This window comes from Oryctolagus cuniculus, chromosome 9, assembly GCF_051225735.1.
Source record: "Oryctolagus cuniculus isolate XC-2025 breed Fujian yellow rabbit chromosome 9, ASM5122573v1, whole genome shotgun sequence".
Classification (NCBI taxonomy): Eukaryota; Metazoa; Chordata; class Mammalia; order Lagomorpha; family Leporidae; genus Oryctolagus; species Oryctolagus cuniculus.
Genome location: NC_142875.1, coordinates 1,034,631 through 1,056,155, shown reverse-complemented (window position 1 = coordinate 1,056,155; position 21,525 = coordinate 1,034,631). Strand labels below are relative to the sequence as shown.

General features: G+C 58.2%; 1 protein-coding gene across 7 annotated transcripts in view; it reads left to right on the top strand.

The window, feature by feature from the left end:
• Window positions 1-21,525, top strand: part of ATP11A (ATPase phospholipid transporting 11A) — a 132,517-nt gene that overhangs the window by 55,651 nt on the left and 55,341 nt on the right. For all 7 annotated transcript variants that reach the window (XM_089303368.1, XM_089303371.1, XM_070048371.2 and 4 more), the window contains exons 3-6: window positions 14,161-14,250; window positions 14,891-14,971; window positions 17,734-17,841; window positions 20,134-20,262. In XM_089303368.1, coding sequence (XP_089159494.1) covers window positions 14,161-14,250; window positions 14,891-14,971; window positions 17,734-17,841; window positions 20,134-20,262 — 408 coding nt within the window. The remainder of the gene's footprint in view (window positions 1-14,160; window positions 14,251-14,890; window positions 14,972-17,733; window positions 17,842-20,133; window positions 20,263-21,525) is intronic.

Here is a 21,525-nt window from a genome sequence, read left to right as displayed (position 1 = left end):
GATGGTGCCCTGGGTGTAGACACGTGTGGTAGATTGCTGGTTTCACCATGGTGTCTGGGGTGTAGACACGTGTGGTAGATTGCTGGTTTCACCGTGGTGTCCTGGGTGTAGACACGTGTGGTAGATTGCTGGTTTCACCATGGTGTCCGGGGTGTAGACAAGTGTGGTAGATTGCTGGTTTCACCATGGTGCCCTGGGTGTAGACACATGTGGTAGATTGCTGGTTTCACCGTGGTGTCCTGGGTGTAGACACATGTGGTAGATTGCTGGTTTCACCATGGTGTCCCGGGTGTAGACACGTGTGGTAGATTGCTGGTTTCACCATGGTGTCCCGGGTGTAGACACGTGTGGTAGATTGCTGGTTTCACCATGGTGTCCTGGGTGTAGACATGTGTGGTAGATTGCTGGTTTCACCATGGTGTCCCGGGTGTAGACAGGTGTGGTAGATTGCTGGTTTCACCGTGGTGTCCTGGGTGTAGACAGGTGTGGTAGATTGCTGGTTTCACCATGGTGTCCCGGGTGTAGACACGTGTGGTAGATTGCTGGTTTCACCATGGTGTCCCGGGTGTAGACAGGTGTAATCTGATTTCACTCGTGATTGGGCCAGCATTGTGACGCAGCAGGGTAAGCTGCCTCTTGCGATGCCCGCATCCCCTATCAGAGTCAGGGTTAGAGTCCCAGCCACTGTTCCTGTCCGGCTTCCTGCAGATACGCCCGGGACGGCAGCGGAGAATGGCTCAAGTTCTTGTACCCTTGCCACCCGTGTGGGAGATGGGTGGAGCTCTGACTGCTGGTTTCAGCCTGTGCCAGCCCTGGCCGTGGCCAGCATCTGGGGAGTGAACCAGAGATGGAAGATCTGTCTGTCTGTCTATCAGTCTCCCTCCCTCCCTCCCTCCCTCCCTCCCTCCCTCCCTCCCTCCCCGCCTTTTAAATGAATGAATCTTTAAGAGAAAAAGCAGCACAGCACTGGTAAATACAGCATCAAAAGCAAGACCCCGACCCGGCATGTCGCGTGTGGACACCCAGAGCTGGCGAATCAGCGGAGAAAGGCCGTAGTGTGTAGCAGGACTCCTTGCGGGCAGCGTCACCCAACCCCCCCCCCCCCCCCCCCCCGCCGGGCCAGAATCAGATGCACTCCAAGTGTATGGCGTATGCCTTATGTGCAGCTCTGGGCAGCACGAACGTGTGGGGAAGCCAGGTGGGGGCAGGGGCAGGGTCCCTGGTCCTGGTGGTGGCCATGACGCTGCTCAGTGTCTGGTCAGGATGGACCGCGCCTACAGGGTGCCCGGAGCCCCAGCACTGGCCCCGTGCACTGGCAGCTGTCCACCAGGCACAGAGCTCCAGCGTGACAGTCCAAGCCACCGGTGCTTCCCAGTCTGGTAGGGAGTTCTGCACGGCGCACCTTGGGGAAGGCAGACTCCCTGAGTGACGGCATCATGGGTCTCTCCCGGCCCACCTGTAGCCGAGGGGCACTTCGCGTCTTTTCGAAGCCCCATCCATGGTTTTGGGGGAAGTAACTGAAAGCCGGGACTGCTTGTCTCTATCCTGACCCCTCCTGTGTCTGATGTCCAGCTGCAGAGTCAGGGTCTCTGAGAGGCCCAATGCCCCCCCCCACACACTCTGCTGGCCTCTGCAGGTCTTGGACAGGGCCTGGAAGCTCCACCCAGCACGGCCAAGGCATGGAGTTGAAGGAGAGAGGCCACACTCTGGGTTTTGGCAAAGCACTTGAAGGACTTTCGGCCTGGCCCTTGGGGTCCCCAACACTGCTGCTGTGCCGGTGCACACACTCCTGTGTGTGCGAACACTCCTGTGTGTGCAAACACTCTTGTGTGTGAGCACTCCTGTGTGCAAACAGTCGTGTGTGTGAGCACTCCTGTGTGAGCACTCCTGTGTGCGAGCACTCCTGTGTGTGCGAGTACTCCTGTGTGTGCAAACACTCCTGTGTGTGAGCACTCCTGTGTGCAAACACTCCTGTGTGTGAGCACTCCTGTGTGCGAGCACTCCTGTGTGTGTGAGCATTCCTGTGTGTGCAAACACTCCTGTGTGTGAGCACTCCTGTGTGCGAGCACTCCTGTGTGTGCGAGTACTCCTGTGTGTGCAAACACTCCTGTGTGTGAGCACTCCTGTGTGCAAACACTCCTGTGTGTGAGCACTCCTGTGTGCGAGCACTCCTGTGTGTGTGAGCATTCCTGTGTGTGCAAACACTCCTGTGTGTGAGCACTCCTGTGTGCAAGCACTCCTATGTGTGCAAACACTCCTGTGTGTGGAAGCACTCCTGTGTGCAAGCACTCCTATGTGTGCAAACACTCCTGTGTGTGGAAGCACTCCTGTGTGCAAACACTCCTGTGTGTGAGCACTCCTGTGTGTGCGAGCACTCCTGCGTGTGAGCACTCCTGTGTGTACACCCCTGTGCATGGGCAAACACTCCTGTGTGCAAGCACTCCTGTGTGCGAGCACTCCTGTGTGTGTGAGCATTCCTGTGTGTGCAAACACTCCTGTGTGTGAGCACTCCTGTGTGCAAGCACTCCTATGTGTGCAAACACTGCTGTGTGTGGAAGCACTCCTGTGTGCAAACACTCCTGTGTGTGAGCACTCCTGTGTGTGCGAGCACTCCTGCGTGTGAGCACTCCTGTGTGTACACCCCTGTGCATGGGCAAACACTCCTGTGTGCAAACACTCCTGTGTGCAAACACTCCTGTGTGCGAGCACTCCTGTGTGTGCAAAGACTCCTGTGTGCGAGCACTCCTGTGTGTGCAATCACTCCTGTGTGCGAGCACTCCTGTGTGTGAGCACTTGTGTGTGTGCGAGCACTCCTGTGTGCAAACACTCCTGTGTGTGAGCACTCCTGTATGTGCAGTCACTCCTGTGCGAGCACTCCTGTGTGCGAGCACTCCTGTGTGTGCTATCACTCCTGTGTGTGAGCACTCCTGTGTATGAGTACTCCTGTGTGTGAGCACTCCTGTGTGTGCAAGCACTCCTGTGTGCAAACACTCCTGTGCATGCATACACTCCTGTGCATGAGCACTCCTATGTGCAAGCACTCCTGTGTGTGCGAGCACTCCTGTGTCCAAACACTCCTGTGTCCAAACACTCCTGTGTGTGAGCACTCCTGTGTGTGCGAGCACTCCTGTGTGTGAGCACTCCTGTGTGCAAACACTCCTGTGTGCGAGCACTCCTGCGTGCAAACACTCCTGCGTGCGAGCACTCCTGTGTGTGAGCACTCCTGTGTGTGCAAACACTCCTGTGTGTGAGCACTCCTCTTTGCAAACACTCCTGTGTGTGCAAACACTCCTGTGTATGAGCACTCCTGTGTGTGAGCACTCCTGTGTGTGCAAGCACTCCTGCGCTGTGTGAACACTAACATTCCTCTGCACTTGCAAACACTCCTTGTGTGTACACTCCTGTGCATGGGTAAATACTCGTGTCTGTGCAAACACTCCTGCGAACACTTTGTGTGTACGCTTGTGTGTGTGCAAACATTCTTACTGTGTGAGAACACTCCTGTGCATAGGCAAACACTCTGTGCGTGTGGACACTCCTGTGTGTGCACTCCTGTGTGCAAACATTCCTATGTGTGCGAACACTCCTACATGTGCAAACACTCCTCTGTATGAACAGTTCTATGCTTGCCAGTGCCCCTGCTCAGAGTATACAAATTTTTGTTTTTGTGCATACAATCCTGTGTGGGAACACTCCTCTGTGTGAATACTCCTGTGTGCTCACCAGTGCTTATGTGTCTGCAAACACTTCTGCGCCTGTGTGAACACTTGCACTATGCTTGTGGACACAATCGTGTGCATGAACACTGTGTGCAAACACTCCTGTGTATGTGTGAACTCTCCTTGGTGTGTGCAAACACTCTTCTGTGTGAGCACTCCTGTGTGCTCACCAACATTCCTGTGAGTGTGCAAACTCCTGTGAGTGTGCATTGGCTGGCGCCGCGGCTCACTAGGCTCATCCTCCGCCTGCAGCGCCGGCACACCGGGTTCTAGTCCCGGTCGGGGCGCTGGGTTCTGTCCCGGTTGCTCCTCTTCCAGTATAGCTCTCTGCTGTGGCCAGGGAGTGCAGTGGAGGATGGCCCAAGTGCTTGGGCCCTGCACCCCATGGGAGACCAGGAGAAGCACCTGGCTCCTGGCTTTGGATCAGTGCGGTGCGCAGGCCGTAGCAGCCATTTGGGGGATGAACCAACGGAAGGAAGACCTCTCTCTCTGTCTCTCTCTCTGTCTCTCTCTCTCTCTAACTCTGCCTGTCAAAACACACACACACACACACACCTGTGCATGTGCACACAATCCTGTGTGTGAATACGTGTGTGTGTGTGTGTGTGGAGCAGGTTAAGAGCTGTGGCTTGGTTTCAGGGAGACAGCAGAAGGGAACTTCCTTCCACATCCGGGAAGGAAAGACCCCTGGGAGGCCCCTGCTGGGGCGGCGCTGGTCTCAGGGAAGGGAAGTGGGGTCAGCGGAATCCCAGGGCAGCAAGGGAGGGCAGGCGCGCAGGTGCTGCTTGGTTCTTTGTTTTTAAACAATGGCTCAGGATGTGTGGAAGTGCCATGTCGTCTGTAAAACAAGTTCACACCACGATTTTGGAGAGAGTGTGTGCTAATGTGTGTTTGCTCTCTTGAGGAAAAAGTCTTTTATGTCTACTTGGAAAAAAGACTAGTTAAGGAAAGACTACTAGTAAAGACCACTGGTTAGCCCTGAAGGCCCCCAAGGCTGTACTCAGCAGATTCCCTTTTGTGGAGTCAGGGGCTGGCGCTGGCAGGGATGCCCGTCGGTTATTGGACGTTCCCAGTCCGTCCTGCGGGAGTGCGGTTACTGCCACTGGGCACAGTCGGTGGAGGAAGGAAGGACGCCCTGCGTGGCGACTCCCAGCGTGGCCGCCCAGCGTGAGCAGGGAGGACACGGCCCCCGGCACAGCCCCCGGCCCTACACGGGATTCTGCCGCAGCACCTGGAGTTCATCGCCGGGGGCCCCCAGCACAGCCCCCAGCCCTACACGGGATTCTGCCGCAGCGCCTGGAGTTCATGTGATTTCCAGCGTCTCCCTCGGCAGGGGAGGCTGCAAAATCAAACGTCAGCCTCGTCCACGCTGGCACCACGCCACACCCTCAAGAAAGACAAAGGACTTGTTTTGTCTAAGATCTTATTTATTTGAGAGGTAGAGTTACAAAGCGAGGGGGGCAGAGAGACAGAGACGAGACAGAGAGAGGGAGAGAGAGGGAGGGAGGGAGGGAGGGAGGGAGGGAGGGAGGTCTTCCATCCGCTGGCTCACTCCCCAAGTGGCTGCAGTGAGCAGAGCTGAGCCGATCTGAAGCCAGGAGCCAGGAGGACTTGAGCCATCTTCTGCTGCTTTCTCTGGTGCATTAGCGGAGAGCTGGATCAGAAGAGGAGCAACCGGGACATGAACCGGTGCCCGCGTGGGATGCTGGTGCTGCTGGCGGAGGCTTAGCCCGCTACACCACAGCACTGGCCCCACAAGTGACTTCTTCAAAGTTGCTGTGATTATTTTTTTGAGAGGCAGGCAGAGACTTTCAATCTGCTATTCACTCTGCAAATGTCTGCAACAGCTGGGGCTGGGCCACGCTGAAGCCAGGAGCCAGACTTCCATCCAGGTTTCCCGTGAGTGACAGTTACCTCAGTATTTGTACTGTCACATGCTGCCCCCCGCCCCGGCCGGGTGCATATAGCAGGAGGCTGGAGTTGGGAGCAAAGCGAGGACTTGAGCCCAGGCACGCTGACATGGGTGTGGCTGTCACAGCAGTGTCTTCAGCACTGTGCCACGCACCCCAGAGTTAGTTTTGATTCTTGGGAGTGGAAGGCTGTTTCACTGCCGAGTGCCGTGTCATCTGCACTCTGAACCCCACCGTCGCTTTTTCTCATGGGCCCCACCTGTCACGAAGGAGCTGCGGCTCGGACACAGGAGCGTGCCCGCGACAGCACAGGCAGGAACGCTGGTCCCAGCACGAGGTCTGCACGAGCCGAAGGCCCTCCTCTGCAGCCGGCGCCGCCGCTGTCACCACCCCGTGAAGCTGGCTCAGCGCCTAACAGCAGGAATCCAGCGTGTTGGCCTGATTCCCTGCTTCTCACTTCATAAATGAGGGACAACTCCCCTGAGTCGATGGAGTCCCACGCAGGTCAGCGTCCAGGTGGCAGCCAGGGTCCAGGACGGTCACGAGCGTCCCCGTGGGGCCGGATCTGTTGTTGAGTAAGGAAGCTGTGGCTTCAGGGCGGTCAGGTGCCATTGGAAAGAAGGGCACCCAGGTTTCACTCGCGGTTTGTCTGGGGCCACAAGACCCACGGCCCCAGGTGAACCTGGCAGAGGTCTGTGAGCCCCAGCTACCATAACAGGTTAGGAGCCCGCCAGGGGAGGCATAGGAGGCGGTGAGGCATCTCACCCCGGTCAGAAACACGGAGGATGCCCACGGGCCGGCCTGAGCATTCTATAAGGTAAAGAATCCAGGAAGTTGCGATTCTCACGTAAGTCAGCCATCCTCAGAGTCCTGGAGAGAGCGGGCGTTCTGCTGGGTTCCCACGTGCAGACCGCAGAAAATGCACTTCATTCAAGGCTCGGGCGTTGATGCCCTGTATCCAGGATCAGGCGTCTCTGCTAACTGCAGATAAAGGGATTGGAACCTGAGTGAGGTCCATGTGCGCTGTGTCAGGGAGCTGGATCCTGGGTGAGGTGAGTGTGCACTGTGTCAGGGAGCTGGATCCTGGGTGAGGTGAGTGTGCACTGTGTCAGGGAGCTGGATCCTGGGTGAGGTGAGTGTGCGCTGTGTCAGGGAGCTGGATCCTGGGTGAGGTGAGGTGAGTGTGCGCTGTGTCAGGGAGCTGGATCCTGGGTGAGGTGAGGTGAGTGTGTGCTGTGTCAGGGAGCTGGATCCTGGGTGAGGTGAGTGTGCACTGTGTCAGGGAGCTGGATCCTGGGTGAGGTGAGTGTGTGCTGTGTCAGGGAGCTGGATCCTGGGTGAGGTGAGTGTGTGCTGTGTCAGGGAGCTGGATCCTGGGTGTGTGAGTGTGCACTGTGTCAGGGAGCTGGATCCTGGGTGAGGTCCGTGTGCACTGTGTCAGGGAGCTGGATCCTGGGTGAGGTGAGTGTGTGCTGTGTCAGGGAGCTGGATCCTGGGTGAGGTGAGTGTGCGCTGTGTCAGGGAGCTGGATCCTGGGTGAGGTGCGTGTGCGCTGTGTCAGGGAGCTGGATCCTGGGTGAGGTGAGTGTGCGCTGTGTCGGGAGCTGGATCCTGGGTGAGGTGAGGTGAGTGTGCACTGTGTCAGGGAACTGGATCCTGGGTGAGGTGAGTGTGCGCTGTGTCAGGGAGCTGGATCCTGGGTGAGGTGAGGTGAGTGTGCGCTGTGTCGGGAGCTGGATCCTGGGTGAGGTGAGGTGTGTGCTGTGTCAGGGAGCTGGATCCTGGGTGAGGTGAGGTGAGTGTGTGCTGTGTCAGGGAGCTGGATCCTGGGTGAGGTGAGTGTGCGCTGTGTCAGGGAGCTGGGTCCTGGGTGAGGTGAGTGTGCACTGTGTTGGGGAGCTGGATCCTGGGTGAGGTGAGTGTGCGCTGTGTCAGGGAGCTGGGTCCTGGGTGAGGTGAGTGTGCACTGTGTCAGGGAGCTGGATCCTGGGTGAGGTGAGTGTGCACCGGTCAGGGAGCTGGATCCTGGGTGAGGTGAGTGTGCGCTGTGTCAGGGAGCTGGATCCTGGGTGAGGTGAGGTGAGTGTGCGCTGTGTCAGGGAGCTGGATCCTGGGTGAGGTGAGGTGAGTGTGCGCTGTGTCGGGAGCTGGATCCTGGGTGAGGTGAGTGTGCGCTGTGTCAGGGAGCTGGATCCTGGGTGAGGTGAGTGTGCACTGTGTCAGGGAGCTGGATCCTGGGTGAGGTGAGTGTGTGCTGTGTCAGGGAGCTGGATCCTGGGTGAGGTGAGGTGAGTGTGCGCTGTGTCAGGGAGCTGGATCCTGGGTGAGGTGAGTGTGCGCTGTGTCAGGGAGCTGGATCCTGGGTGAGGTGAGTGTGCGCTGTGTCAGGGAGCTGGATCCTGGGTGAGGTGAGGTGAGTGTGCACTGTGTCAGGGAGCTGGATCCTGGGTGAGGTGAGTGTGCGCTGTGTCAGGGAGCTGGATCCTGGGTGAGGTGAGGTGAGTGTGCGCTGTGTCGGGAGCTGGATCCTGGGTGAGGTGAGGTGAGTGTGCACTGTGTCAGGGAACTGGATCCTGGGTGAGGTGAGTGTGCACTGTGTCAGGGAGCTGGATCCTGGGTGAGGTGAGTGTGCGCTGTGTCAGGGAGCTGGATCCTGGGTGAGGTGAGGTGAGTGTGTGCTGTGTCAGGGAGCTGGATCCTGGGTGAGGTGAGTGTGTGCTGTGTCAGGGAGCTGGGTCCTGGGTGAGGTGAGTGTGTGCTGTGTCAGGGAGCTGGGTCCTGGGTGAGGTGAGTGTGCGCTGTGTCAGGGAGCTGGGTCCTGGGTGAGGTGAGTGTGCACTGTGTTGGGGAGCTGGATCCTGGGTGAGGTGAGTGTGCGCTGTGTCAGGGAGCTGGGTCCTGGGTGAGGTGAGTGTGCACTGTGTCAGGGAGCTGGATCCGGGTGAGGTGAGGTGAGTGTGTGCTGTGTCAGGGAGCTGGATCCTGGGTGAGGTGAGTGTGTGCTGTGTCAGGGAGCTGGATCCTGGGTGAGGTGCGTGTGCGCTGTGTCAGGGAGCTGGATCCTGGGTGAGGTGCGTGTGCACTGTGTCAGGGAGCTGGATCCTGGGTGAGGTGAGGTGAGGTGAGTGTGCGCTGTGTCAGGGAGCTGGATCCTGGGTGAGGTGAGTGTGCGCTGTGTCAGGGAGCTGGATCCTGGGTGAGGTGAGTGTGCGCTGTGTCAGGGAGCTGGATCCTGGGTGAGGTGAGTGTGCGCTGTGTCAGGGAGCTGGATCCTGGGTGAGGTGAGTGTGCGCTGTGTCAGGGAGCTGGATCCTGGGTGAGGTGAGTGTGCACTGTGTCAGGGAGCTGGATCCTGGGTGAGGTGAGTGTGCGCTGTGTCAGGGAGCTGGATCCTGGGTGAGGTGAGGTGAGTGTGTGCTGTGTCGGGGAGCTGGATCCTGGGTGAGGTGAGTGTGCGCTGTGTCAGGGAGCTGGATCCTGGGTGAGGTGAGGTGAGTGTGCGCTGTGTCAGGGAGCTGGATCCTGGGTGAGGTGAGTGTGCACTGTGTCAGGGAGCTGGATCCTGGGTGAGGTGAGTGTGTGCTGTGTCAGGGAGCTGGATCCTGGGTGAGGTGAGTGTGCGCTGTGTCGGGAGCTGGATCCTGGGTGAGGTGAGGTGAGTGTGTGCTGTGTCAGGGAGCTGGATCCTGGGTGAGGTGAGTGTGTGCTGTGTCAGGGAGCTGGATCCTGGGTGAGGTGAGGTGAGTGTGCGCTGTGTCAGGGAGCTGGATCCTGGGTGAGGTGAGGTGAGTGTGCGCTGTGTCGGGAGCTGGATCCTGGGTGAGGTGAGGTGAGTGTGTGCTGTGTCAGGGAGCTGGATCCTGGGTGAGGTGAGTGTGCGCTGTGTCAGGGAGCTGGGTCCTGGGTGAGGTGAGTGTGCACTGTGTCAGGGAGCTGGATCCTGGGTGAGGTGAGTGTGTGCTGTGTCAGGGAGCTGGATCCTGGGTGAGGTGAGTGTGCGCTGTGTCAGGGAGCTGGGTCCTGGGTGAGGTGAGTGTGCGCTGTGTCAGGGAGCTGGATCCTGGGTGAGGTGAGGTGAGTGTGCGCTGTGTCGGGAGCTGGATCCTGGGTGAGGTGAGGTGAGTGTGCACTGTGTCAGGGAACTGGATCCTGGGTGAGGTGAGTGTGCGCTGTGTCAGGGAGCTGGATCCTGGGTGAGGTGAGTGTGCGCTGTGTCAGGGAGCTGGATCCTGGGTGAGGTGAGGTGAGTGTGCGCTGTGTCGGGAGCTGGATCCTGGGTGAGGTGAGGTGAGTGTGCGCTGTGTCGGGAGCTGGATCCTGGGTGAGGTGAGGTGAGTGTGCGCTGTGTCAGGGAGCTGGATCCTGGGTGAGGTGAGTGTGCGCTGTGTCAGGGAGCTGGATCCTGGGTGAGGTGAGGTGAGTGTGCGCTGTGTCGGGAGCTGGATCCTGGGTGAGGTGAGGTGAGTGTGCGCTGTGTCAGGGAGCTGGATCCTGGGTGAGGTGAGGTGAGTGTGCGCTGTGTCAGGGAGCTGGATCCTGGGTGAGGTGAGGTGAGTGTGCGCTGTGTCAGGGAGCTGGATCCTGGGTGAGGTGAGTGTGTGCTGTGTCAGGGAGCTGGATCCTGGGTGAGGTGAGTGTGCGCTGTGTCAGGGAGCTGGATCCTGGGTGAGGTGAGGTGAGTGTGCACTGTGTCAGGGAGCTGGATCCTGGGTGAGGTGAGTGTGCACTGTGTCAGGGAGCTGGATCCTGGGTGAGGTGAGTGTGTGCTGTGTCAGGGAGCTGGATCCTGGGTGAGGTGAGGTGAGTGTGCGCTGTGTCAGGGAGCTGGATCCTGGGTGAGGTGAGGTGAGTGTGCGCTGTGTCGGGAGCTGGATCCTGGGTGAGGTGAGGTGAGTGTGTGCTGTGTCAGGGAGCTGGATCCTGGGTGAGGTGAGTGTGCGCTGTGTCAGGGAGCTGGATCCTGGGTGAGGTGAGTGTGCGCTGTGTCAGGGAGCTGGGTCCTGGGTGAGGTGAGTGTGCGCTGTGTCAGGGAGCTGGATCCTGGGTGAGGTGAGTGTGCACTGTGTCAGGGAGCTGGATCCTGGGTGAGGTGAGTGTGTGCTGTGTCAGGGAGCTGGGTCCTGGGTGAGGTGAGTGTGCGCTGTGTCGGGGAGCTGGGTCCTGGGTGAGGTGAGTGTGCACTGTGTTGGGGAGCTGGATCCTGGGTGAGGTGAGTGTGCGCTGTGTCAGGGAGCTGGGTCCTGGGTGAGGTGAGTGTGCACTGTGTCAGGGAGCTGGATCCTGGGTGAGGTGAGTGTGCACCGGTCAGGGAGCTGGATCCTGGGTGAGGTGAGTGTGCGCTGTGTCAGGGAGCTGGATCCTGGGTGAGGTGAGTGTGCGCTGTGTCAGGGAGCTGGATCCTGGGTGAGGTGAGTGTGCACTGTGTCAGGGAGCTGGATCCTGGGTGAGGTGAGTGTGCGCTGTGTCAGGGAGCTGGATCCTGGGTGAGGTGAGGTGAGTGTGCACTGTGTCAGGGAGCTGGATCCTGGGTGAGGTGAGGTGAGTGTGTGCTGTGTCAGGGAGCTGGATCCTGGGTGAGGTGAGTGTGCACTGTGTCAGGGAGCTAGGTCCTGGGTGAGGTGAGTGTGTGCTGTGTCGGGGAGCTGGATCCTGGGTGAGGTGAGTGTGCGCTGTGTCAGGGAGCTGGATCCTGGGTGAGGTGAGGTGAGTGTGCGCTGTGTCAGGGAGCTGGATCCTGGGTGAGGTGAGTGTGCACTGTGTCAGGGAGCTGGATCCTGGGTGAGGTGAGTGTGCGCTGTGTCAGGGAGCTGGATCCTGGGTGAGGTGAGTGTGCGCTGTGTCAGGGAGCTGGATCCTGGGTGAGGTGAGTGTGCGCTGTGTCGGGAGCTGGATCCTGGGTGAGGTGAGGTGAGTGTGCACTGTGTTGGGGAGCTGGATCCTGGGTGAGGTGAGTGTGCGCTGTGTCAGGGAGCTGGGTCCTGGGTGAGGTGAGTGTGCGCTGTGTCAGGGAGCTGGATCCTGGGTGAGGTGAGTGTGCACCGGTCAGGGAGCTGGATCCTGGGTGAGGTGAGTGTGCGCTGTGTCAGGGAGCTGGGTCCTGGGTGAGGTGAGTGTGCACTGTGTCAGGGAGCTGGATCCTGGGTGAGGTGAGTGTGCACCGGTCAGGGAGCTGGATCCTGGGTGAGGTGAGTGTGTGCTGTGTCAGGGAGCTGGACCTGGGTGAGGTGAGTATGCGCTGTGTCAGGGAGCTGGATCCTGGGTGAGGTCTGTGTGCACACACTTCACTGTGTGAGGTAGGGTCAGCCAGGTTACAGTTACCCGGAGTGTGTGCTGTGTTTTCTGGTCAGCCGTGTGTGTGTGTGTGCCTCACTAGAAGCTCATTTTGTTTGCTTTAGCGGCCAGTGCCTCACCCGAGTTCCGAGTGCTCGTTGGGTTTGGGTTCTAGGGCGCTGCCTCAGAAGTTCACCTCTGACAGCCTGGCTCACGTGAGTTACTGTGCGGAGCCGGGGCTCGCAGAGCAGAGTGGGTCTGGCTGCGTGGGCGTTCCCTCAGGGGCTTCCACCCGAAGCTTGCCAAGTGCCTGGCAGGAAGCAGGAGCGGCCTGGGAGGGGTGTTGGGGTGGAGCCAGGCCAGGCGTTTGTGCCGCCTCCTCGGGCAGGCAGCCTCAGACTGCATCAGGGGCGGCATGGGGAAGGCTGCACTTGTCACTCGTGTTGTCACAGTTCGCCCGAAGGGACCTTCCCCAGCCACTCCGAGAGCAGCATCGTCAGTGTCTGCAGCCGACCCCTCCCGGCCAGGGCTCCCACGCCCGTCGCTGCCCCTTCCACCTTCTGAAGGAGGCTCTCACTTGTAGACATTCCAGTTGATAGAACCCAGGGCTTTAAAGTGTTTGCATCTCTTTTCATTTAAAAGGCAGAGACAGACATAGAGAGATCTCCCTTCTACTGGCTCATTCCCCAGTGCCTGCGCCAGCCAGGCTGGACCTGGGACTCAGGCTGGTTGTGGTGCAGGACCCGAGTACTCGTGCTCACTTGCTGCCTCCAGGGCGCACGGTGGCAGGGAGCTGGACGTGGAGTGGCCAGGGCCTGCGCTCCGGCACTCGGATGTGGTGTCCCAGGCTGGACCAGTCCCGCCCTGAAAGACGGAATCTTGAGTAGAATTTGGCGCTGATGTGCCTTTGCTGCGGAGTGACATCTTACAGGACTTTGGGGATTTTTGGGTTAACTGGTGGGTGATGAATACATGGGCCTGGGTGCTGGGGATAGGTTGGCTTTCTTGGGCGGGGCCCTAGCCCTGGTACCACTTGGGAGTTGGTGTTTTCTAGAGAAGAAATGGGTGAGGAATGAAGGATCTTTCTGTGCTGGCCACAGACACAGGAGACACACGTGCCACGGTTACGTAATAACTTTGATATTTCCTTCATAGCTCCTTTGAAAAGTCAGTGGAAAGTCACTTTCTCATTAAACCCATTGAAGAGACAAGATCTTCCCTCAGATTTACAGAAAAGCCACATTCACACCCAGCGGGCAGTCAGGGCTGTGCCAGGCTTGTGCCAGGCGTCCGCGGTCAGTGTTCCTGGCACTTCTCCGCGTGAGTGGGAGCATGAGGACTAGGCCAGCGGCAGCCTCAGCCCTGCGGGGACCCTGAGGCTCGCATCGGGGACAACTGTGGACGGACCAGAAGACCCAGGACAGGCTTGTGGAGCGCTTGCCCGGGGCTCGGCCCCTGCCCACAGCCGCAGGCAAAGTCGGCCTCCAGGCTCAGCTTCCACTGCAGGTTAACGGCACCTGGACAGTGGTGTCGCTCACACCCCTGAGGAGGGGGTCCCTGAGACAGCCCCTCCTCTCCTGTCCTGCCAGGACTGCAGACAGGCTTGCAGCCCCGCAGTCACAGACAAGGGAAACCACGAGGACGCTGCTGGCCGTGCGGTCGTAGGCTGTGGCTTACGAAAGCCGTGTGCGTGGTGAGACAGCTGCTGGGCTGCTCTGCATTTTACCCTGAGTTCCACGCCAGGTGTGGGAGCACACATTCAGTCTCTGTGGTGGTCAAGAAACACTCCAGGGCCGGCACTGTGGCATAATGGGTAAAGCCACCACCTTCAGTGTCGGCATCCCATACGGGCACCAGTTTGAGACCTGGATGCTCCATTTCTGATCCAGCTCTCTGCTATGCCCTGGAAAGCAGTGGAAGATGGCCCAAGTCCTTGGGCCCCTGCACCCGCGTGGGAGACCTGGAAGAAGCTCTTGGTTCCTGGCTTCAGATCCGGCCATCGCAGCCATTTGTGGAGAGAACCACAAGATGGAGGACTTCTATCTGTTTGTCTTTGCTTCTGCCTCTGCCTTTCTGTAACTCTGCCTTTCAAATAAATAAATAAATCTTAAAAAAACGACCAATTTTGAACAATGAGTTTTATGCCTAAAATGAAACCTTTACGTTAAAAGCACTAAACTGTGCTTGGAGATCCAGTGCTACATGTAGCCCCAGGAAGGCAAATCTGACGAAATGGTGTGTTCTTGTCCTCTTTCCTGCAGTATACGTTTTGGAACTTCATACCCAAGAACCTGTTTGAGCAATTCAGAAGAATCGCCAACTTCTATTTTCTTATCATATTTCTGGTGCAGGTAAGGCTGATGGTGGTCATCACTGGCTGACGTAAATCTGCATAGGGGACGCGTCCGTCTCGGTGATTGACGTACGGCTCGCTCATAAACAGGCGCAGGCCCGGTGCCCTGCCCACGTCCGTTCCTTTCTTTTCAAGGACAGAGTGCGTCTGCTCTGAGGCCTCTGAGGCGGAGACACGTGGGAGGGCTCTGTGGGCGTGTGGTGGGGACCCCGGGCCTTGGCAAGCAGTGGGGATGCTGAGCCCTGCGTCTGAACAGAGACGCAGCAGGGAGTGAGCTGGCAGCGGCGTGCCAGCCGTGCTGGAGGACTGCTCACACTCCCCAGTGTGCAGCCGTCCCGTAGCGTAAACCGTGCCGCCAGACGCAGAGGGAGCAGTGAAGCAGAATGCGGCCATCGGACATGTGTCTCTGCTGTTTGCCGCCCAGTTTCTGCAAGCACGGCTCAGTTATAGGACCGTGCCCGCGGCGTGGTGGTGGGCAGGGCGGCAGGATGTGCCGCCCACCTGCCCACCACCCGTGCGGGGCTACAGTGGGCGACCAGCACCGTGGCTTAAGATGGGAAGAGCCGGTGCCGGCGGGGGCGGCCCGCCCACCTCAGGTCCTCCCAGGTGGTGCTGAGGATGCTCCCTTTCACCTGCAGCTCATCATCGACACGCCCACCAGTCCCGTGACCAGCGGGCTGCCCCTCTTCTTTGTCATCACCGTCACAGCCATCAAGCAGGTAAGGGGTTGCAGATGGGAGGGAGCGACGTCGTCAGCTTCGCTGGGTGGTGCTGTCCTACCAAGCAGAGCCACTGGTCTGTTAGGTTAGCTTGCAGAGAACGCCCAGAAATCTGTGTTGGTAACGGTTTTGATCTGGAGTAAGAGCGGGCGGGTGTCGCGGTTGCTGGTCTGCCGTCCTCCGAATTTGAGCAGTAGTGGTGGTCCTCACACCCTGAGCCAGCCGAGGCCACGCCCCTCCCTGCGAGTCGCCGACCCCCGTGTCCTCGGCTGTGCGAGCCCAGATCCAGCTCCTTGCCGAGGTCTGGGATGGAGACCCTCTGGCAGCGTGCTGGCCCACCTGGTGCCCTGTGACATGGGCCATGAGCCAGGGACCACCGTGCAGAACGAGTCTCAGGTTCTCCCCACCTTCCACTTCTCCCAGGAGTGCTGCGGTCTCTCTGCTGTCTCCGTGCACAACGTCTTTATCACCCGATACAGAGACCCAGCACCCGAGTGGTCACTCCTCTTTCCCTCCCCGTCTGGCCCCGCGCACAGGCTGAGCCCTCTGCTCCTGTAGGTTCTCCTGCTGTGGTCACTTCGTGCGGGCAGAACCGCACAGCAGCTGGCTTTGGTGACCGGTGCCTTCACTCAGCGTGATGTCCCAGGTCAATCAGCACTGTGGCAGGTGTCCGTGCTGTGGCCTTCCTAAGCAAGGCGGTACCCATGTTTCCGTATCCATTCTTCTGCACCCAAACATTTGAGGTCATTCCCTTGATGTCTCTTGGGAGTGGCATCGCTTAGGGTATGTGTGTGTGGGTCTCGTGGGGATCGTGTTTAGGAGTAGACAGATGCTGTGTCCACACGTGGGAGTGGACTAGCTCCAGTGTTCTGAGGGCCTGCCTGGTGCCGTGTGACGTGGGGTGCATGGTGCTGTGCTTCTCCGTTCTCCAGTCTGTCACAGCGTCTGTGTCCGCGTCCCTGGTGACAGTGTGCTGAGCCTCTCCTCCTCTGCCTGTTGCCCACCTGCTTCTCTGTCTTCCTTGAACTCTGCTCATTTTTCACTTGCATCTCTTGTTCTTTTATGCATTTGCTGTAAAAATTTTTCATACATTCTGGGTTCAAGTTCCTTATCTGCTGCCAACTTTTGGACTGGTGATATTTGCACATCAGTGGTTTTAGGTTGGCTTTTATTTGAGACATTGGAATAATTTGCAAAATGAAAACCTCTAATGTAACTCTTGATGGCCAGATTCTTTCCGGTAAGCTGTGCTTCTTTGACGCTGGTCTTCATAGAAACATCCGGAACATCCTGCACATGGCACTGAGTGCAGCCGCTTGGGGACACAGGCGGGGTGGGGACAGAAGGCAGACTGACTGCTGTGGAGTCGCCGAGGCTGCAGACCGGTCCCTGTGTGCCCAGCACAGGGCAGGGGTGGGCTTGCAGAGGGCTGCTGGCATCCTGCAGTCTAGTTAGTCTTCAGTGTGTCTGGATTCGTGCTTTTGAAACACAAGGCTGTGGGAAGCATTGAAGAGTTACTTACTGTTGGTTTTGAGTTTTATTTCTCACTTCTGTTCTGGAAGTGCAGATGGGAGCAACAGAGTGTGTGATCTGACACCATGCATTAGAGCAACAGAGTGTGTGATCTGACACCATGCATTAGAGCAACAGTGTGTGTGAACTGATGGCATAGTGTTGGGACAACAGCGTCACCTGAACCATAGCAGTGGGACGGCAGCATTACCGATCCGTGCATTAGGACAACAGTGTCACCTCATCCATAGCATTAGGACGATAGCATCACCCAATACCATGCAGTAGGACAACAGTGTCACCCAATGCTATTCATAAGGACAACAGCGTTACCCGTTACCATACAACAGGACAATAGTGTCACCCAGTACTATGCATTGGGACAACAGTGTCACCTGATCCATACGTTGGAAAAACAGCATCATTTGATTCCATAGCATTGGACAACAGTATCACCCGATACCATGCAATAGGCCAACAGTGTCGCCCAATACCATGCACTGGGACAATAGCGTCACCTGATTCCGTAGCATTGGGACAACAGTGTCACCTGATATGCATTAGGACAATAGCATCACTCAATACCATGCACTGGGACAACAGTGTCACCTGATATGCATTAGGACAACAGCGTCACCCAATACCATGCACTGGGACAACAGTGTCACCTGATATGCATTAGGACAACAGCGTCACCCAATACTATGCACTGGGACAACAGCGTCACCCAATACTATGCACTGGGACAACAGTGTCACCTGATATGCATTAGGACAACAGCGTCACCCAATACCATGCACTGGGACAACAGCGTCACCCAATACTATGCACTGGGACAACAGTGTCACCTGATTCCGTAGCACTGGGACAACAGTGTTGTTAGCTGATTCCGTAGCATTTGAAGACCTTCCAGTGTGCGAGTCTGAAGAGCAGGCACTGAGTGTGGGGGGCAGGGACCATGAATCGCCCAGAGGAGTGCGGGGTCCTGGACGCCGTGTGTGTCGTAGCGGAGTCCTGAGTCCTGCTGAGATGTGTTCTTTTCAGGCATTAATCCTGTCTTGGATATGTGCAGAAGTGTAGTGACAGATCTGTGTCAGTTATAAGTAAAAATGTTTCAAGTGAGGCGAATCTGCGTGGAGCAGTGTCCGTGCCGTGTGGGGTAGCCTGGCCCTCATTTTGAACAAATGCACCCTGCAGGCTACAGCTGTGTTAAAACCTAGTCACCCGTGTGCCTTGCGCCCTCTGTTCAGGGTTATGAAGACTGGCTTCGCCATAAAGCAGACAACGCCATGAACCAGTGTCCAGTCCATTTCATTCAGCACAGCAAGCTTGTTCGGAAGCAGAGTCGGAAGCTGCGGGTAAGCATGGCTGCCAGCTTTGGTTCTGAACGTCTGCGGGTAAGCATGGCTGCCAGCTTTGGTTCTGAACGTCTACGGGTAAGCATGGCTGCCAGCTTTGGTTCTGAACGTCTGCGGTAAGCATGGCTGCCAGCTTTGGTTCTGAATGTCTACGGGTAAGCATGGCTGCCAGCTTTGGTTCTGAACGTTGTGCTCTGGGCGTTTTCCTTGAAAGCCTTCGCTGCTGCAGCTCCGGCTGTGGGCTGTCTATACCCACAGCTTGGAGCCGAGGCCCCGTCCACGATCTTGAGTGTGACAGTTTTGTCTCCTCTGTACAGCTGCCCGTGTTCTCAGATGAATGTTTATTCAAAAGAGTTAGAGAGAGAGGGAGAGACAGAGATCTTCCATTTGCTGGGTCACTCCCCATATGGCTGCAATGGCCAGCCCTGAGCCAAGCCGGAGCCAGGAGCCAGCAGCCTCCTCCAGGCCTCCCACAAGGGTATCCGGGGCTCAGGCACTTGGGCCATCCTCCACTGCTTTCCCAGGCTGTTAGCAGGGAGTGGGATTGGCAGTGGAGCAGCCGGGACATGAACCAGTGCCCCCGTGGGATGCTGGTGTCGTGGGCAGCAGCTTACCTGCCACACCACGATGCCGGCCCAGTCGTGCCTTCCTTAGAGCAGAGTGCTGAGCACTCTGTCTCCATGGGCAATGGCCTGGTCCCCCGGGACTGCAGGCGCCTGCTGCAGAAGGGCGGCCTGGGTTTGCTTCTTGAGGTGGCATCGCAAGGGATCTCGGCACACACTCCGGAGTCTGCTCCTCTACCCCCGGGCCACTGTCCATCGTGGCATAACCAGGATCTCACAACCTCTACCCCTGGGCCGCTGTCCATCAGCACATAACCAGGATCTCGCAGCCTCTATCCCCGGGCCGCTGTCCATTGGCACATAACCAGGATCTCGCAGCCTCTACCCCTGGGCCGCTGTCCATCGGCACATAACCAGGATCTCACAGCCTCTACCCCCGGGCCGCTGTCCATCGGCACATAACCAGGATCTCACAGCCTCTACCCCCGGGCCGCTGTCCATCGTGGCATAACCAGGATCTCGCAGCCCCTACCCTCAGGCCACTGTCCATCGGCACATAACCAGGATCTCGCAGCCTCTACCCCCGGGCCGCTGTCCATCGTGGCATAACCAGGATCTTGCATGTTCTCCACCCTTTGTCTCAGCACTGTGCTCTTGGTGGCCTTTGCTTAGCCTGGAGCCCAGAGATTTTTCTGCTATGATTTTCTGAAAGTTTTGCATTTTTCTGTTTTACGTGTAAGCTTGTGACTGGTTCTGACTTAGTCTCTGTCCACGGGGTGAGCCTTGGTCAGAGATCACCCCTCTGGACAGCCATTCGCCCCAGCATCCTTCGTTAAATTGGTTTTTGTGCCACCATCAGGTCAGGTCTGTTCTGGGTTCTGACTGCTCAGCTGGTCTGCACCCCAGCCCCACCCGCCCCATGCCGGCAGCTGCCTGGCCAGCCCCCACGGGGATGGACGTCATTCCCACCTGCCTGTGTGATCTCGGCAGTGCCAGCTTCTGCCCCTTCCACGTGCACCCGCGTCTGTGAAGCCCCCTGCTGGGGCTGTGACAGGGCTGTCACTGAGCACAGAGGCCACTTACAGGGGGACCCCTGTGGGTTCAGTGTTCACAGAGATGCGTGTGAGCTGTGCCTCCCGTGTGCTGTACAGGGGCCCCGTGTGCTGTGTGGGCGGAAGCAGGGCATGTGTCCCCAGGAGCCCTGACCAGGCGGTGGGTGTGTGGGGATCTCTTCCCCTCCAAACACACGTCTGTGCACCGTTGGGAGAGGACCCTCCAGTTGTGTCGGAGACGCCCTCCTTGCTGACGGGATCTGGCAGGTGCAAATCAGGGCGGCCTGTGTTGAAACGCTCGCCTGACACACACTGTCAGTTTGAGAACTTCCCGCTGCCGTGCCGTGCACGGGGTCTGGTGGCCGATGTCTGCACGTTGGCAGAGTTCTGAGATGGCTGAGGAAGCACCTTCCGAGGCGTCCTTCCCGCACAGCCACTGGCGTGGACCACTGGGACTCGTGCTGCTTGGTCCTCGGTTCAGGACGCTTGCCCATGGCTTCACTGCAGTGGGCTGTCAGCCCCGCGTTGGCGCCGCCCAGCCCTGGGCAGGTCTGTGCAGGCCCCTTGTCAGACCCACATGCACGGGGCTTCCTGGGCGAGCACCGTGGTGGGCCCTGAATCAGACGGGATGCGTGGAGGCGCGGTTCTCACTGGCGCTCCTGTGGTCTGTGCTGTAGGTGGGGGACATCGTCATGGTCAAGGAGGACGAGACGTTTCCCTGTGACCTGATCTTCCTGTCCAGCAACCGGGCCGACGGCACCTGCCACGTCACCACGGCCAGCTTGGACGGCGAGTCCAGCCACAAGGTACCGTGCCTCACTTCCGGGGTTCCAGCCGTGTCACCCATGCACCTTCACGCGAGGCGTAGCTGTGTGGCCTGAGAGTGTCTGGCTGCAGTGGTTACCATGGAAACCTGGGGAGCAAGGTCTTCCCCACCTTTTACCTGCTGCCCCTCAGGTCTGTGACCTTAGACCACCTTGGGTTACGGCTTGCCTCCCCGGAGCCGAGTCATTTAGGGTCCACGGATTGGTTATTGGAATGCTAACGGCTGGTGTTTCGTGAGTCAGCGTGAGTGTCCCCACCTGCCACACCCAGGTCATACGTGTGTCTTCGGCGAGTGTCTTTTTGTTAACAGTGTCTTAATGAGGATTTGGAGTTAATTCTTCTGCTCTGTAAGGAGTCCTGAACTGGAAGGTGATGCTGTAGAAGTTATAATTAGCAATCGTAAAAGAAACACATGGCACCACTGGTTTTTAAATTTTTAATTTTTATGAAGTAAAATTTTCCAGGGACGTGATGGACATGAGCAAGGCTGGGGGGCTTCAGCTGTGTCCATGACATTAATTTACAAAGCCACCACTGAGCAGTGAGCGTCCCAGTCCACCCTGGGTTGGGAGCTTTCTCCCCGAAGGCCCCCGAGCTTGCCAGTGTCATGAGTGATTTGTGACGTCACCGCCTGTAGCCCTGTGGGCTTCACATCTCCCGTGTGGCACCTCCCTGTCCCGGGAGAACTCGTGGGCAGCAGCCCTTCTGGGGAGTGGGGGTCCTTGGGTGACTCGGGACCTGTCGTGAGCTGGAGCCTGGGAGGAGGTCAAGGGCCCAGCTGCCCAGGCCTCCGTGGGCAGTGCTGCCCTCAGGACACTGTCCTGTGACCAAAGGCAGCTGGGCAGGCTCAGACACGAGTGATGGGCGCTGTGTGCCTCTAGGTGTGTCCCTCCGTCCGGATGAGGGGGTGGCCGCTGCCCTGGTCCAGGCCAGAGGACAGTGGGATGGGCATGCCTGGACTCCGTTTTCATGGTGTGTTCTCGGCCGTGCTTCTCTGCGCCGGGTTTGGCTCGGGGGACTGGAGTTGTGTGAACCCCGTTCTGAAGGCCAGAGTAGAGTGTGGGAGGGGTCCTGACTGGTCACGCAGCTGTGGGTGCCTTTACCCTCTCCGGACTTCACGTCTGTGATATAGGGCAGGTCTGTCAGGGCTCCAGTGGGGATACGATTAGGGCTCCCCCAAGGTGCTGTGACGCGGTGAGCGCCTGGGTGCTCTGCGTGGTGGTGGTGATGGTGCAGTGGCCACA